Source organism: Carassius gibelio, chromosome B22 (assembly GCF_023724105.1).
Source record: "Carassius gibelio isolate Cgi1373 ecotype wild population from Czech Republic chromosome B22, carGib1.2-hapl.c, whole genome shotgun sequence".
NCBI lineage: Eukaryota > Metazoa > Chordata > Actinopteri > Cypriniformes > Cyprinidae > Carassius > Carassius gibelio.
The window spans coordinates 14,024,448-14,038,603 of NC_068417.1; the positions used below are offsets into that span (position 1 = coordinate 14,024,448).

Here is a 14,156-nt window from a genome sequence, read left to right on the forward strand (position 1 = left end):
TGTATGAATGAATCATAATTCGGTAAGATCATTTATATCTCATTTATGTTGTGTGTGTTTCTATCATTTCAGTGAGTCAGGTGTAGATCAGTGTGTGCTTGTGTGTTTACGCTATAATGATCAAGTAAGAACTTGAATAAATTTGTAAAATAAAAAATAAAACTAAGAATAAAATAAAAATAAAAACAGTATATTATAATATATAATTTGTGGTGGTCAGAGATCCAGTCTGATTGCTGCAGTCTGTAAATGTAACTAATGCAAAGAGCCAGAAGAGGAACATCATTGATTCACACTTTCACTCATCAGACAAACAAACATAAATGACCTTATATAACTTCATTTACAACATAAACACTCACATCCTGATTCATACACAACATACACACTCAAGAGATGACTGCGCATCTTCATAGACCCTGAGACCCCTGATAAATATCACCTCTTCAGAATACTGCAAAATTAATGTATTCATAATGCATGTTTTAATATTACATTTAGTTTCATATTTACAGTTTGGATTATGGTTATGATGTCAATGTATTGTTTTTGGCTTCTAAACCTGTAGTAAGACATTCACCTTAGTGGGAACTAAATAAAACCTTAGTTATAGCATAAACCACATTAAAAAGTCACTGGACCAAAACAATAAATGCATGGAGTTTTTTATTTTTTTTAACTATTGATTTAAATGATCAATTTCTAAAACAAAAAGTGGAACATTTCTAAATTAATCTTGTGAATTTCAGTGTTGAATATGATCATTGTGTTTCTTTTGTTTTTCTCTGAGTGTGAAACTGTTTCTCATCCTGTTTCTGTAGATTATAGTTCAACGCTGTTCATAACAGAACAGGAAGAACCTCTTCACCTACAAACTGAACACACATGCAGTGGATAACCTTTCTCACCTACAAGATCTTTATTACATTTATTTTCTGCTATGATGTTTTACCTCTGTTGTTTGTTGTTGTTTTTTTTTTTTCACTTTTTTGTATCACATTGTTTGATTTATTTAAATAAACATAAAATGGAATATCAATTGCATAGATGTGTAGCATACAGTATAATGAACTAAATAAAACATCTGATCACTTTTGGCAGTTTACAATAAAAACGGACAAGAGGACTAAAGAAAAACCTGAATCTGTGACGATAACTATATGAAACTATTATCATCATTGTTATAGATTGACTAGTAATCGATTTTACCAATATCTTTGACTCATATTTACACTTTCCTGTCATCACTTTCATTCATTGTGTATAGTGGCACCATCTGATGGGTTTTAAATATATCAGCTGCTAAAACATCATCACAGCACTAAACAACAGGTGATTTTAAGATTAATGTTAATAATTATTATTCATAAACTATGCCATATTACTCCATTATTCAATAGAATTTACATAAACCCGTAAGAACTGCTGCAGTGTTTTCTCTGTCTATTTGATTCAAACTGTCTCTCTGTAACAGCAGCACATAACAGTTGGTTTGTCTGAAAGGAGAAGCCATTTTACGGTTACCTGTGTATTACCTGTGTATACCATGTAAAAATGCTCAGTCTGCCAATTTGTCGAGCATTATCATGCGGTTATAATTGAAGTCATAGTTAGGCGTGTCCCCCCAAAACCCATGTTATAGTTATATAGTATATTGCAAGGGCAGCATTTTCTGATTCATCCATACTGGGACCCAGTTTTAAAAAAAATATTGGTTTCACCTTCCCAAACCTTTCTTGGGTGGACAAAATGCGTAATGTATGCGTATTGTTACGGCTGCTGGTTTGCGAATGAAGGTGCACGAGGAAGAAGATGTATCAATGGGATCGTTTAATGATCGCGGGAGAACAATGGCACATCCAACATAACCATACAATACATTACTACATTAACTTAACTTACAACAGTCACGGACGAGGAGGAACTAAAAAGAAAGGGTATTTAAACACGAGGGAAGTAATCAGGTGAATGGAGACAGGTGGGGATTAATCAATTAACCAAACAAGAACAGGGAAATAACCAAATAAGGAAACTCAAAAGTCCATGAATGTAACACGTATACAGCGAAAAGAGTCTCCTTGAAGATGCTGCTGTAAAGTTGTTTTTATATATTTTTATAGTTGACATTAAATGATGTGTCATCATACAATAGGACCGAAACATATGTTTTTTTATTTTTTTATTATTGTTTTAAGTTTAAGAGATGAACACTTAAAATGGTGAACCAAACGAATAACATTAGAGTAACAAGATTTAACACAGCATTTAGTGTTAATAGATCCAGTTAAAGGCACTGAATATGATAACTACTGTCAGTAAAGTGTTTCACCAACTTCAGTATAAGTCAATGTATTAACAAGATCATTAAAGACTGATTTTGGTTCTGGTTTAGCTCAACATATCAAAAGCCATGCTATTCACAGCTGATCCGGAAACATTCTTAAATTAGGATACATTTACTTGCAAAATAACCCAAGATAAACAGCCAGTGCCTCCTCCTCAAAGCAATAATAATTGGACCAGGCGGCTAGTACATCATATTCCTGTAAGAAAACAGATTAACAAATAAGAGACCTGAAGACTTGGTGTTGTTTTCCTATTGTTCATTTCTTAAATATTTAAATTAGTAAATGCCCTTTTCTCTCCTTTTTCAATTTTATGTATGCTAAGTTGTGAATCCAGAAAATATCACTTTGAATAAATAATATCACAATTATTATTTAGTGTATCCTACTAAAAGAGTGACACTGGAGGACACACCTCATTAATAATAAACATATAGGATTATATTTACATACAAACTCAATAGCTCCGAATATGAAAGCAATTTCTTGTAAATTGCGTGTTAAGTGTTTTGTGCCCCTAAAGAAAATACGTGGCTCCTTGGACGAAGACAGTGGCATAAATTAAAAAGCTAAAACTCTGTATATGTATTAATATAATGTATTAATAAAGGACAGGCTACAGCACAGGAAAGCAGATGAGAACATGAATGCAACATTTCGAATTGTTATCCTCGTGGTACAGCCCACAGCGCAAATTCTAAGCAAAAAAAAAAAAGAAAGTGTAAACATTTAAAATTGTTTAGATTTTATTCATTCAAATCCTCATTTCTGAAGTCACATGTTAACAAAAGTACAATTTAAAAAAGTAAAGAAAATGTCAATTTTGATGTTTGTTTTCATTTTTGCATTTTTGCATCTGCACCATATTGTCTGAAAGTTGAATTGTGAAGCATTACACGGATCTTTTTTGATTGTATTGATTCTGCCTCACTACTAAATTTCTGCTTCTGTGATGTTGAAAATAAAAGAGGTGAGTTTTCACAACTTACATTTATGTTAGTGGAAGAGCACCAAACTGAAACCACCACACACAGTATTCAGCACGACACAAGCAATCACAATTCCTGCGATAGCACCTGCAGACAAACCTGAGACTGGAACAGAACATGAGAGACAGTCATTATTACTAAAGAGGGACCGATAATCCAACCCATATTTAACAAATATCTGAACCATGTTATATGATATTGATTTAACTGATAAATGTGCATCTGTTTTAGGAACAGCAGTTAAAACAACATCACTTCACTGTGAGCACAAGAGCAAGTAATGTAATATTATGCATTTTCATTTTAATAACCTCAATCAAAATGTCCAAGCTCACTTTCTTAAATGGTCCACAACAAAAAAAAAAGTTATTGGGTTGATTTAGAAACAATGAACATTTTTTATTTTTTATTTTTTTCCTCAAAGGAACATGCATTGAATGACTGAATTATATACACACCATCGATAGTAGCAGTGATCCCGAAATTCCTAACGATGCTGAATCTGCTGCTGATGATCAGTAGTTTATAATCTCCAGAGTCTGTGGTTCTGGTGTTTGTGATGGTCAGAGATCCAGTCTGATGATCCAGCTTCAGTCTGTTTCTGAATCTCTGTTTACACTGAACATCTGAACAGATCTCACTCTGATCTCTAGTGATTTCAGCGATGAGAATCTCATTAAAATACCATTTCATTGTATCATTTGGATTTTTTACTATTTCAGGATCTAAAGTGACAGATTCTCCCTCTTTCACTGATTTTCTCTTAATGCCATGTAGTTCAGCAGCAGGAACATCTGAAACACAGGGGATTTTTTATGGAAAAACAAAACTACACAACATGAAAGACTTATAAACATGAATGCAGTTGCACAAACTCTTTCTTGACTTTTGAACCAGAAAGAAACATTTTGGTTTGTGCTAAAACATGATTTACATCCATATTTTATATAAAATCCTTATTTAAACAGATTACCAGCTGATCAGAGATGGTTAGATTAGACACTGTCATATTAAGTCTCTTGTGAAAAAGTAAAGACTGATAAAACTAGCAGCTTGAAGATGGAAATAGTTTATTTTATATGTGAATTAATATACATGCAAAAAGAATAATTATGATAATAATTGTATAAAATATATATATATATATATATATATAACTGCATTTAAACATTCATTAATGACTCACCATTGACAGTAACATTGAAGATGTTTTCACTGCTGCTGTTGATCTGTAGTTTATATTCTCCAGAGTCTGTGTTTGTGATGTTTGTGATGGTCAGAGATCCAGTCTGATTCACCTGCAGTCTATTTCCAAATCTCTCTTTATCCTGATTATCTGTATAGATCTTACTGTGATTTCCAGTGACTTCAGCAATTTGAGTGTCATTGAAATACCATTTAATATCTTCTTGTTTATTTGTTTCGACATAAATCAGTGTGACTGAATCTCCCTCCATCACTGACACTGACACTTCATCTGAAACATCACCAAACACACCTGAAGAAGAAAAAAAAAAAAAAACTAGCCCAAGTACATTTATTCATCATTTTCATGTTGTAACACATGAAAACAAACAGCAGAAGAACATCAGTTTCACTCACCAGACAAACAGACTTATAGTTAGTCTTACACTGTTGTCGTCCTAACCATAACCCATCACAAGCCCTAGATCTATATTTAAATAATCCTTAAGAAATAAAGATCTTACCATCGTTGAGAAAAAACAAGATCACTGCGAGCAATTTAAAGAGTTGCATCATTTTCCCCACTTTCCCTTCACAAATAGAGATTCTGATTCACAAAAGCGTTCTGTTCTTCTGCTGGTGGTTATGATGGTGATGCAGTTATTTAACTAGTTGAAAGTGAAACTAATAATCTGTAGCCCCTATGGAATTTCTAATGATGAGGTACAGAAGTAAACCTACCGTTTATTGACATATCTTACAACTACTATACTTTAACCTTGAAGAAGAACAACCTGAGGGAAGCATGAGAGTAAAACAAAGATAGGGAGGACACAAGTAAATTAACTGACCCAAAAGTAGATATTTATTAGGGTAATCAAAATGGAAGAGAAAAAAAAAAGCCTTTAAAAGTAATGGATAAATGAAATGTGCAATAAAATAAATACATTTAAAAAACCTGGTGTTTGATAGACCTTACTTGTCAGTCAATTCATCCACTTGATTCCCAAACACAGAGATATAAAACAAATCATGCCCAGATGGTGACAGGGTGAGGGCTGAAGTCAATCACTGAACAGGGAAATGCTCAAACATATGCAACCATGAACAAGTGTTGAAGAACAAGTGCAGAACTGCATGCCACACTTGTACTGAACTCAGAAAGAATATCATGATCAGCAGTCGACAGGAAGTTATTGTCCAAAACATTTCTTCATTCAATCATTTAACAAAAAGTCTTCAAACAATAATCCCATGAAACCCATGAAATACCATGAGGGGAAAAGTAGGATGATTAAAAATATAAATAACACTTTGATGCACAACATGAGTCTAAAGTGACCTGACAGAATTTATATTTTATATACCTTTTTAAGAAATCAGTTTCATCATTCAGTATTCCAGGCATTCCTCAATTAACTTATTTTTGATCATCACAAATGCTTATTTTTTTCCATCTTGGCTGAGGGTTTCTTTGCTGGATCTCTGAAAGAAATTTATTTTATCATTTATTTTTTGGGGGTATTTGTTAAATATCCTGGTTTGGATTTCCACAAATCATTATGGTTATTTATTTATTTATTTATTTTCTGCTTTCTTACTTTAGTTTAGGTGTTTATACATAAAGAACCCATATAGAAACCTATAGAAACATATTTACTGTCTCAACTCAACATGGCTGCTTTTGTATACAGTATTTGGTGTGTGCACGAAAGATGACTGGAAATATCTGAATGTTAGTGTAAGGTTACCTTGACCTTGAAATCTATTACTAGAAAAAATATATATCGATCTGAGTGTTTCACAATCTGCTCAGTTACTGGGATTTTCACGCACAACAATTTCTAGGGTTGTAAAAAGGGAAAAACATCCACAATGCGGCAGTCCTGTGGGCGAAAATGCCTTTTTGATGCTAGAGGTCAGAGGATAATGAACCGACTGATTCAAGCTGATAGAAGAGCAACTTGCACCATGTCACAAAGCTCGAATCATTACAAATTGGTTTCTTGAACATGACAATGAGTTCACTGAACTAAAATGGCCCCCACAGTCACCAGGTCTCAACCCAACAGAGCATCTTTGGGAGTGATGGTGGAATCGGAGCTTCGTGCCCTGGATGTGCATCCCACAAATCTCTGCAAGATGCTATCCTATCAATATGGGCCAACATTTCTAAAGAATGCTTTCAGCACCTTGTTGAATCAATGCCACGTAGAATTAAGGCAGTTCTGAAGGCGAAAGGGGGTACTTATACACAGTATAAGTATGGTGTTCCTAATAATCCTTTAGGTGAGTATATATATATATATATATATATATATATATATATATATATATATATATATATATATATGGCACAGGGTCAATCTGGAGTTGTAGATGTAAATCCAGCTCTCCTATTTGATGACACTGAAGACTTGTCTGATGAGTCCTCTGAAGAAGAAACTCAGACCCAGTCCAATTGATGTTTTATGATTTCAGTGTATCAAATAGCCTGGAATATTTAGTGTGAATATCCTGTGTTTTGGGATATGTGCTTGTTTAAAGTGGACATTTCTATCATAATAATAAGAATAAGAAAATTGAATATTAACATTATTGTTTTTAAATTACAATAGCAAATCATGGTGGACAAGTTTTTATCACAGTTTTGGATTACAGGCCTTGATTTGTTAAACTGTGTTTAAAGTTATAGTGCAACTCACTCTAAATGTTTGTCTCTCATCTGTTCATACAGCTCAGATTTTCATTTTGTGCTTCTGCTACTGTTCTCGATGTTTTAAAGGGGGGGTGAAATGCTATTTCATGCATACTGAGTTTTTTACACTGTTAAAGAGTGCTAATGCTAATGCGAAACATGGACAAAGTTTCAAAAATTAAGTTGTACATTTGAAGGAGTATTTTTGTTCCCAAAATACTCCTTCCGGTTTGTCACAAGTTTCGGAAAGTTTTTTTTGAGTATGGCTCTGTGTGACGTTAGATGGAGCGGAATTTCCTTATATGGGTCCTGAGGGCACGTCTGCCGGAAGAGCGTGGGCTCCCATATAGCGAGGCTGAGCAGCACAGACATTTCACTGATCAGAGCGATTCACTGATCAGAGCAAGAGCGTCACGAAAAGTCACAAAAGAAGTGTGTTTTTGGTTGCCAGGGCAAGACAACCCTGCACAGATTACCAAAAAAAAAAAAAAAAAACAGCATTAAGGGACAAGTGGATGGAGTTTATTTTTACAGAGCATCAACGGAGTTGTGCAAGTGTTTTTGTTTGTTCCCTGCATTTCGAAGATGCTTGTTTTACAAACAAGGCCCAGTTTGATGCCGGATTTGCACATCGTTTATTTCTTAAGGACAGAGATGGGACCAAGTCACACATGTGCAAGTCTCAAGTAAGTCTCAAGTCTTAACCTTCAAGTCTCAAGTAAGTCCCAAGCATTTTTTTCTTGGGCAAGTCAAGTCAAGTCAAGTCACAAGCTATGTCAAGTCAAGTCCAAGTCAAGTCACCTTATTATTGTAATTTTACCTGCAGAATCTGATCTTAATAAAGTTAAAAGACAAGATACAAGTAACTGTCATTAAATTAAAATAATTTGGATTTGCATTGTAAATACTCATGTTCAGTAAAATACATCATGAAATCAAACAAAATTGTAACTTCATAAAATTATTTATTTTTCACTTCTGCCAACAGTGTTTGAAATGTTTTACATTTTCAACACTGAGTCCATTAAACAAATAACAGCTAAACATCCAACAGACTCTTCTCTGAACACCTCTCTCTCGCAAACATAGTTTACATACAACATTAAACTTTGTTACATTTATCGAAAGTTTGGGCACCCCTTGCAGAATCTGTGAAAATGCGAGTAATTTTCAAAAAATAAGAGAGATCTTACTAAATGCATGTTATATTTTATTTAGTACTGTCCTGAGTAAGATATTGCACATAAAAGATTTTAACATTTAGTCCACAAGACAAAAAAAAATGCTGAAATTATTAAAATTACCCCACTCAAAAGTTTGGGAACCCTTGGTTCTTAGTACTGTGTTCTGTAACCTGATGATCCTCGTCTGTCTTTCTGTTTTGTGATGGTTGTGCATGAGTCCCTTGTTTGTTCTGAACAGTTAAACTGAGCAGCAGTCTTCAGAAAAATCTTTAAGGTCCTGCAGATTCTTCAGTTTTCCAGCATCTTTGCATATTTGAACCCTTTCCAGCAGTGACTATGATTTTGAGATGCATCTTTTCAGACTGAGGACATTTGAGGGACTCAAACACAACTATTTAAAAAGATTCAAACATTCACTTATGCTTCAGAATGAAACAAGCCCAGCCCTAGCGTTTTTTTTGGAACACGTTTGACGGCCTGCTAGCGGATCGTGAGGGGGCGTTCACATAGCACGTCTTTTGTGCGCGCAAGTTCGTTATTTCCAATGTAGGCGCGCGGTATGCGCCCTCATAAAGGAAGCAACGCGGTCGTGACGCGGACGCGGTGCGATGCACTCGTTTTCCAGGCGCGTCCACACCTCATCGAGTTCGAGTTAACCGCAGCCGCAGGTCATGTGCAAGTGCAAGCGATTTTTAGAACTGCAAATCCATTTATCTTTTGCTGAAATGTCCGCGTCTTCATGGAGAGAGCATGTCACGGAGAGAGCTCGGCATGGTTGCTTAGCAACGGAAGACGCCTCAGGGGCGCAACTGCCCGAGCGCTTTGGAAAGAAGGAGAAAGCGGCGCACCCAGCGTTTTCCACGCGTTTTTAGGCGCAAATTATTGAAGACAAAAGCGATGACCCTCGGTACCCCTCAGGCTGACATGTTGATGTGATGTGATATCTGATCTAAGTGGGCGTGGTGTGCGTAAGGTAGAGAGGACATGACTGATGATAGTGTCCTGATCCAGTCACGACACTATTCTCAACCTGCGCTCCAGCTGAGTAATCAACTTTATTTTTAAAAGTTATTTATATATTTTATATTTAAACTGAAAACATGGTGTGATTAACATGCAAGTCATTCAAGGCATCGTCTCTCAAGTCAAGTCAAGTCCCGAGTCTTTAACTTACAAGTCCAAGTCAAGTCTCAAGTCATAAAAATAGCGACTCGAGTCGACTCGAGTCCAAGTCACCAAGTCACAAGTCCCCATGTCTGCTTAAGGATGATGCAATCCCAAGAAAAAGGGTCACGATCGTGTGTTGGAACCGCAGGCGGTGAGTAAAACTGTTTCAAATATATCTGCCTCCTTGTTAATGCGTCCCCTCCCATGCCAGAGACCCGGGTTCGAGCCCCGCTCGGAGCGAGTCGTTGCTGCTGCTGCTCTCGTTCAGTTTCAGCCTCGGGATCTGATTCTGGATCATAAATAAACGGCTGAATCTGACTGTTAGGCATGGTTTGTTTTGGATGATGGGTTTTCCCTCACGGTAATGTCACAGCTTCCACATGCTCTCAACAAAAGCCTATTCGCGCTCGTGATTCTTTAGCTCCGCCCACATGCCACGCCTACAGCCGGTCGTGTTTTTTCCGGGAAAAATCGGTACAGACTATCTTTCTCTTATGAATATAATAAAACTAAAGACTTTTTGGATTTATGAAGGATGCAGTACTACTCTATATGTACTCAAGATTAACAGGATATTGAGTGAAAACGAGCCTTTCACCCCCCCTTTAATGTGCACATGTAAACCAGTGTTTCTAGCTCGTCCATCTGTTTCAGTCATCATCAATAACTCTTCACAATATTCATCATCATCATAATATTCATTGTTGTGCTTTTGAGTTTTTGTATGTATAATAATGATCTATCATATACAAGCGCTGATTAATCAACAGGCTTGCTTTTTAATTTACTTCAGCGCGAACAAAAATACCCTCACTGTTCCATAAAAAAGCATCAAAGGAGCATACGTTGCAGAGCATCTGACAAAATGTAAGTCTTGTATTGTAGAATAAATAAATGCTCCGCTGAGACTTTGCGGCATCGTTAAATCGAAACCGAAAGTAAAACGCGCACTCGATTTTAAAACCCCAAGTTTTGAGAGCGACTCCCCGATCCGCGCAAATAATGGCTAAATAACATATCTAAGCTGTTATTAATATGTAGGCCTAGTATTTAATAGGTTGTGTAGTTTCTATACCACCGCGCCATCAGGCTTGAATAACAATTGGTCTCTATTTGCACATTTAATATAGAGAGAGCACTTATTGTTTCCACTTAATACGACTAGGAAGAGTTTAGAGTCAACTAAGACCGTTGTTTATTTTTTTATTAGTGCTTTTATTTTTACAGTATATTCAATTTATGAAAAGGAGTTCTGTTAGGAGGTCGAACGTTCTAAAAGCTGATAATTAATGTACAGTTCAAAGGTCTGAAGAGACTCACATGAAATCAGACGGGAGAGAAGCGGGCAGTGCTTGAGTATTGTTGTTTTTACTGCATATGATAATTCATACTCAAAAAGTAGAACTGATTCCTTTTTTGCTCTGCTCCGAGCTAACAATACCTTTCAATAATTATGTATTTTTGTTTTTATTTTTGGGTATTTATGTTATGTATCTGTATCAAACAGAACAATCTATATGTCCCCTTGTGAATTGTGACTTCTTTTAATCAAATTAAAAGAAAAAAGGAGTACAAGTTGTCTGAAATGTAAATACTCAAGTAAAGTACAGATACTCTCAAAAACAAGTACTGTAGCGAAGTATTTTTAGTCTGTTACATTACACCACTGGTTAAGTGTCAGCATAAATGATAAACAACCAACAAAAGATGAGATGAAAGATCACTCCCTGCTCTTGACAGAATGACATTGTAGCTTTTATAAGAATTTATATATTGAAAATTGTACCCTACAATCAAATTCACATTTATGCAACCAATAAATAAATCACTACTAAGAAAGAGCAAATATTTATTTATTGGTCTAGTCCATTGGTTCCCAACCTGGGGTCCGCGCCCTCAGGGGGGCGCCAGAGTTCACAGGGGGGGCGCGGGAGCGGATATGCTTTGAGGTGAATAAAGATGCATAAAATGTTCTACTAATCATTTTATATAAAAATATGTTTTCAAAGTTTTTAAAAAATCATATGCTAACAATGCCAATTTCAATTACAATTTCGTTATTTCAAATGTAGGCGCGTTGCACTTGGCAAGCGCGCTCATAATGTAAGAGACGCTGACGCGACCACAACAGTGCCCAACATCAAATGGCAAACATAAACTGCTCGTTATTGTGTGGTTGACGGACCGTTTATCAGTTTTGGACCAGGGCAACGCGAGCCGATCGTGATCATGCGACGCTGTTACTACACAGCGCTAATAAGAGATCCTGTACAGAAAGCATTTGAATTTGCCACAGAAGTAATAAAATCGCTGCGAGTTCTAGAGAGAAACATTCACATTTCTCCGTTATTAACGGATCAAACAGCGCGTGGAAACCAGGAAGAAACATTGTGCCGTGAATGAACTATCCAGTGTCCAGATCTGCAACATTCACCATGGATTTACTGTAGTAACACTAACCGAACCATGAAAGTTTGGCAGGAATAGTAGGCTATAATGCCTTCAAGTAACATTACGTCGGTTTTATTTTGACATGAATACAATTGCTGCCCTCAAATGTTGATCTGAAATAAAATAAACCTTGGTTTATATCTACCACAATTTAATTTTTTTTCCAAGAAGCTGTTTTGTTTTATATGCTCATTAGAATAATCAATTATAGCTCCAGAATTACTCAAAAATATCACACTTTATTATGTTAGTTTTTTAAAAAAAGAAATCAAGGAAATTTCTCTGGCATTTCTTTCTTTTTGCTGTATCAAAACCGTACCGTGACACAAGTGTATCGAACCGAACCGGGAATTTTGTATATACCGTAAAACTTCAAATAATAGCCCGGGCTTCTATTTACCCAAACCGCCGAACTGCACCGGCTTGTATTTGAGACCGGCGTCTGTAAGAGACAGGCCTTTAATTTAGTGTTGAGATGTTCAAGCATGACAGCAGGAGGTTACCACATTATACTACGTTTTATTTATAATTCATTTTAATGTGTTTAACAAATCATTTAATGTAAGAAATGTCTTTGGCTATTGGCAGCATAAAAAAATATATAAAAAACGAAACGATGTGACAGCAATGGGCAGAACAATAGAAGTTACCGCTAAAATCCATTGAGCATATGAACTTGTTGCCCGAAACATATCAACAAGAAAGAATGATGGCTACCCTGTAAAACAACTGCAATCATGTGATAGAAAATTACTCTATTCATCACTATCATCATCCCCGCGATCCTCAATTACAAGTTCATTGGCGAATTCCTCCTCCACATCGCTCTCTCCTCCACTTCTCCCTCTCCAGCCTCCGCTAACTCTGCCTTGCTTGCACTAACAGCTCTCGCACAGTTGCGCACGGCTCTCCCTCTTTGAAACAATGGTGATCCTCACTTCCATCAGAAGCTACTGTCAGGCCACATACCTAAGGATAACATCCTTAAGTCAATGAAATATATTATCTCCTCTTTCTCCCTCGCGCGCACACACACGCGCGCGCAAGCATACCTTAAAGGAATTTTTCAGCCGCTCCGTATCCAGCTTTTCCCACGCTTGAAACAGACCAGGCCTCTATTTGAGACCGGCCTTTATTTACCCAAACCTCTCGTCACACCAGGCGTTTAAAAGAGACAGGCGTCTATTTGGGACTCGGCTATTATTTGAAGTTTTACGGTATATAGTATATACAAAATAATTATACACAGCACACACAAATATATTTTATGCAAACACAAACTTTTATTTTGGATGCGGTTAATTTTTTTCCCAGCACTAATATATATATATATATATATATATATATATATATATATATATATATATATATATATATATATATATATATATATCCCGGATTGTTAAATATGTACATAGGGAGGGCCCCAAGGAAAAAGGTTGGGAACCACTGGTCTAGTCTCTTGATTTTGCTCTCAGAATGCTTCAGATTTATGCATTTAAACTTAAAATGAACAAAATGTTCTTATACCTGCAGAATCATCTAGACTCTAGAGGAACCAGTATTCACCAATCACAGTCTCACAAAATCCTGTTTTAACTCAGAGGGAGTGTCAGCCACATTAAAAAAGTTAACAGCTTAAGTCATTTGTGGATTAATGCGTATTAGAGATGCGAACCATTTAAAACGATTCAGTTTGATTTGGTGAACTGAATGATTTGTTCGCGAACCGGATATCCAGCTGCTTTGTTTTGAACTCTCTCTCACAACAGACACGGAAGAGAAGACAATGCTGAATAAAGTCGTCTTTTTTGTTATTTTTGGACCAAAATGTATTTTCGATGCTTTCAAAAAATTCCAACTGACCCTCTGATGTCACATGGACTACTCTGATGATGTTTTTCTTACCTTTCTGGACATGGACAGTATACCGTACACACAGCTTCAATGGAGGGACTGAGAGCTCTCGGACTAAATCTAAAATATCTTAAACTGCGTTCTGAAGATAAACAGAGGTCTCACGGGTTTGAAACAACATGAGGGGGAGTTATTACATAAATTTGCTATCTGGGTGAACTTACCCTTTAAGAGGGGCCTCACACAAAGAGCAGCCTAGGGGCCACTGACCACCTTAATC

General features: G+C 36.2%; 1 protein-coding gene across 1 annotated transcript; it reads right to left on the bottom strand.

Moving 5' to 3' along the window:
• Positions 1 to 1,825: 1,825 nt before the first annotated feature.
• On the bottom strand, positions 1,826 to 4,791 carry LOC127988057 (junctional adhesion molecule 3B-like). Its single transcript, XM_052590570.1, has 4 exons — positions 4,521 to 4,791; positions 3,793 to 4,128; positions 3,335 to 3,439; positions 1,826 to 2,543 (listed from the first exon to the last, which is right to left on the bottom strand). Exons 1-3 carry the CDS (start codon positions 4,789 to 4,791, stop codon positions 3,342 to 3,344), a joined length of 705 nt encoding a protein of 234 aa, XP_052446530.1. The 3' UTR covers positions 1,826 to 2,543; positions 3,335 to 3,341.
• Between the last annotated feature and the right edge of the window lie 9,365 nt (positions 4,792 to 14,156).